The sequence below is a fragment of the Neltuma alba genome, unplaced genomic scaffold (assembly GCF_004799145.2).
Source record: "Neltuma alba isolate B1F8T4 unplaced genomic scaffold, ASM479914v2 tig00013493_pilon, whole genome shotgun sequence".
NCBI classification, from domain to species: Eukaryota; Viridiplantae; Streptophyta; class Magnoliopsida; order Fabales; family Fabaceae; genus Neltuma; species Neltuma alba.
Genome location: NW_021637720.1, coordinates 1 through 4581, shown reverse-complemented (window position 1 = coordinate 4581; position 4581 = coordinate 1). Strand labels below are relative to the sequence as shown.

The 4581-nt window shown below is 37.9% G+C and overlaps 1 protein-coding gene across 1 annotated transcript; it reads right to left on the bottom strand.

The window, feature by feature from the left end:
• Positions 1 to 963: 963 nt before the first annotated feature.
• LOC114737733 (pentatricopeptide repeat-containing protein At1g80880, mitochondrial-like) lies at positions 964 to 4305 on the bottom strand (the record flags this gene model as incomplete). Its single annotated transcript, XM_028925690.1, is given in 5 exon segments — positions 964 to 2444; positions 3164 to 3251; positions 3254 to 3394; positions 3397 to 3703; positions 4230 to 4305. Coding segments are annotated over 5 exon segments (1648 nt in total), but the record flags the coding sequence as incomplete, so codon positions are not given.
• Positions 4306 to 4581: the final 276 nt, after the last annotated feature.

The window sequence follows — 4581 nt, the reverse complement described above, 5'->3', positions numbered from 1 at the left end:
GATGGCTTTTGTTTATATCTACTGTTCTATTGATTATTCTTTCAATCTTTTTTAAAAATGGACGTTAACTTCTGACAAAGTCACTTTTAAAAATTAATTCATGATCTGAAATTCACCAAACTTTCCAAAAATACCTTAATTATATGCAATAAATAATACTCCTCCGGTCCTAATTATAAGACCCAATTGACTTATTTGAGGAGATTAAGGAAGTAAGTTAAGTTGGTTATTTATAATAAATAAGTGTTGTCATTCATAAAATATCCTTGATTAATTATATTGGTAAAACTATCATTATTAGAAGGATTATCTTGGAAAAAAATAATAAATATAAGAGACAAAATGGATGGATCTTATAATTAGGACCAAAAAGTCAAATGGGTCTTATAATAAGGACCAGAGGAGTAAATCGATTGATTCATTTCTCTCTATCATAGATAATCAACGTAACTAACGGGATTGGATTTAGCTGCAGGACAGTCAAACAATATGTTATAAAATAATAATAGACGAAAACATCAATTTGCGAGCTCATGGCTTACGCATTCAAAGAACCAGTGACTTATGTGAGATGACCAAACGGTCCAATCTGGTAGCCGCACCTGGTTTCATCCGCCTCTTCAACGATATATAAAGAGAGAGATACACACACTATTTAATATGATACTCCAAAAGGCCATAAAAGAAACTCTATGCAATTAGGATTTAATTATCTTCTCACCACGTGTCTTCCTTCCCGCCACTGCGCACCGTTAGCAAATGGAAGAGAACATGTAGTCCCCCCCCCCCAAAATAAAAGCAGTATATTATAATAATAATAATAGTAGTAGTAGTAGGAATAATAGTAATAGTAATAATATGTTTAAAGGACAAAAGGTCCAGTGAAAGTTTAAGGTGAAAATTTAGGACCAGCAAATATACAATCTTGTTAAAGGAGCGAAAATTGGAAACAAAAGAGGCACATCAGTAGCAAATATATCCCTGTTATGTTTGCAAATATAAGCTCGCAAAAAGAGAATGTCCTGATAAGATCGGGTCTACATTCATATCACCCATAAAGAATATTAGAAGAGGGTCAAATACACAACAACCTCTCTTAAGTCTATCCCATATCCTCAGTAAACATGCTCTTGATATGAAAACCAAAACAATCAAAGGTTGGCTCAGGTTTTGGAAAATTTCTTGTCTCTTTGTGTGAACTCTTCATCTACGAACACAATCACAACCATTGGATGCATGTATCATATGCAGGCAAGAATTGCTCGTTCATGAAGGGGCAAAAAGTAGCCTGCTTCATGTAATTGATCTTATGGTCTTCTCTACGGTAAAAGGTTGACTAACAAGATAAACTGTGGTAGCTTTTGTAATTGCAGTCCTAAGTTTGAGATTCTCCTCTTTCTTGGGCCTCTCATGGATTCTTCCGTTTCATCTTGCGTTTCAAATGATTGGGTCTTTTACCAAAGTTGGTCATTTTAACATGCTGTTTATCTTTATCACTATTATCAGGCATTTCTCCCTGCAAGAGCTTCTTTAGCCTTGGATCTTCCAAACATCCATTTAATATCATCTCCTTGTGAAATTCCCGGGCCTTAACTAGCCATCCACAAGTCACAAGACCTTCTACCATTCTTCTATAATGCATACAACTGGGCAGTACTTCAAAAGTTTTCATTTCCTGCCAAATTTTCAATGCATTTAGAGGTTGCTCCAACTTGAAGAATTTTTCAAGAAGTATAAGAAAGGAGTCGCCATTAGGTCCTAAACTAGCACTTTTCATCCTACTGAGAAATTCCAATGTCCCTTGATAATCTGTTCCCTCAAGAAAAGCATGGAAGGTTTCAATTGTTGGTCTAAGATTCTCCTCTACCATTGTATTTAATAAGATTCTTGCATGCGCTAGTTTTCTTTCCTTGCAAAGAGGCAGTATCATTGAGTTAAAGGTGGCAGAATCTGGCTGCAAGCCACCTTTTTTCATATCATCTATCATCTTCAGAGCTTCCTTCAAGCAATTTTCGTGAGTCAAAACATAAACTAAAGAATTGTACACCTCCATCCCAGGGCTCCAACCCCTTTTCTTCATCCCATCATAAAGTCTAAGCGAGTCAAAAAGATTTCCCGTCCTTGAAAAGCAAGAAATCATATGGCTATATGAGGTAGCATCGGGTGTTATACAATAGTTTGACATTTCTCTCCAAACTCTCTTCGCTTCAACTAGATCTACTGATATGTTGCACCACCCATTCAGAATAATGTTGAAACTCTCAGTCTCAAGTGGGAAGAGCTTCTTATTCAGAAGCATAAACTCTTCAGCCTCCTCAATGTGCCCATGCTTACAAAGTGCATGCAAAAAAGCATGGAATGCTTCCTGATCAGGGGTCATTCTGAACTTTTCCATGAAGTTGAATGTTTGGATAGCCTTGGCCGAGTCATTTCCAAGTGCATATCTAATTGAAGCAAAATGCCAAAAGAGGACAAAAGAACGAAAGTTATTGACGGAATTGAGATGCCACTATCAAGTGTTCATGTATTTACCAACACAGTACCACTAAGAACATATAAAAGTAGACAGACCGATAAGATTGATTAATCGAATGTAAGCACACTGACTAATAAAAATCTAATATTCAAATAATAACGAAGATCACTACAAAAGAGTATCCTGCGTTACTAGTTAACTCAAATGATTCCAACAGCAAAGATAAGGGATAACTTCTCAACCCTAAATATGATTTGATAATTAGTGTAATGCCCATCTAAAAATGTAAGTAAACAAGCAAAATAAGAGTCAGCCAAAGGAGGTCAAACTGAAATCAATCAGATACTTCGTGCAGTGAGGTACTTCTTAATATAATAATACAAGTTTCACTCCACATTTTTTGAAAAGTTTACGTGAGATATATTATTAAAAGGAAAAGGAACTACTGGGACTATAAATTTTTTCACAGAGCCAGAATATTTGAAGTTATGATCCTGTTCTCACTGAGTTCAGCGCAGATAATCTCTAAGAAAGCTGGTAATTTCATAAAATTTTATTTGAAAAATTGAAGATGTAATGTTTGGCATAGGCGCAAGAGAAAATTCATTACTGACTCTCCATGTTAACCATGTTACAACAAAACTTTCTACGAGCCAGAAAGAGTTTCAAGGGCAAAGGTCATTTCACCTCTCAATCATAATAAGCATAGCCTGCCGTATACACAGAGAAGACCGATGCATATCTTGAATCAAACCCCACGCAGTGGAAAACTTTGATGATGGCCCAAAACCCATATCATCAATTGATAAACATTTTCATCGTAGCAATTCCACTTCTTGCCCCATTCAAATGCCAAAAAAGCAGCTTTACACTCTTCCCTCAGTTCCCAAATAGTCGAACCAATTAAATCTCTATTAGCTTGATACCTGATGCATCGAGAAAGGACATAGCCTCTGCTTCTGACGAATTATAAGCAACCTTTCTGAGCAATTCAAGGAACTGCTGTAGAACTGGGTTACGTGGGTCCCCATGGAAATGGAACTTATCGGCAATGAAGTCGATGGGGTCTTTAAGAGCTTGAGAGACATAGCAGAATGAAGGTTTAAGGGAGTGAGCCGGTAGCGAAACCGTTTGAGAAAAAGCCTGAGAGAGATGGTGAGGTGTAGCTGTGAGATTTGATGAGACAAGTGTGCGAGGAGGAAGTGGAAAGTGCTTAGAGAAACCTTTCTCGTAAAGGTCGCCCAGACAGCCATAGGTTCAGTTGAAACCTTTGAACCGAGACGCAACTAGAGAGCTCATAAAGTCTTTGGTCACCCGTTTGGTTGATGTCAAAAAACACGTAAATACCGGAATGGAAACGTGATTACCCTGAAAAGTGCGTTGGTTGCTTGCTTGGACTTTGAATTCCATTCGGACGGGGAAGAAGATTCTGCCCACTGAGGAATGAACAATCCCTTAAAAAACAATGGAATCCGAGGCTTCCAGGAAAGGCTTTAGCTAATCTCCAGACTTGCCCTGCCTATGAAAGATGAAGCAAAGCAAGCCTAAACAAGTGGGATATCAATTATCATGAGAAAAGCAAGTTGTCTTAGCAAAGCCCACCAAAATTTAAGTTTTATTTTCGCAGCCCCAGCAATGGGGACGAAATCTCTGTTAAGAACACAAACTAGTTCCCTAGCGAGGCGCGTTGGAAGAGATTCAACAAGGGGGGGGGGGGTGGAAGCTCCCGGTGAGCAGAAAATTATCTATGTACCCAGTCGCGGACGGAGTCGCGGAGGCCTTGTCGGAGGTAAGTAGAACGGAACGAAGAAACAGACAGAGGGCAGCCCCTAGATAAACCAATGTCGGGATTAACCCCAAATTAACGGTTGAGATGGCTCTCTTCTTAATGACAAGACGCCGTTTTGTTGATCACGCTAAACTGTAGGGTATTTATATAAACTTTAACTCTTTAAATTTATTCTCATTTTAATTTCGATCTCTTAAGTTAGAAAAGTTAGTCCAATTGGTCCTTCAACTTCTAATTTAATTGTAAACCCAGTTTTTCAAATTTAACTCATCATAACTCGGTTCCTAAGTTTGTTATGTTTAACAATTGCACCCCT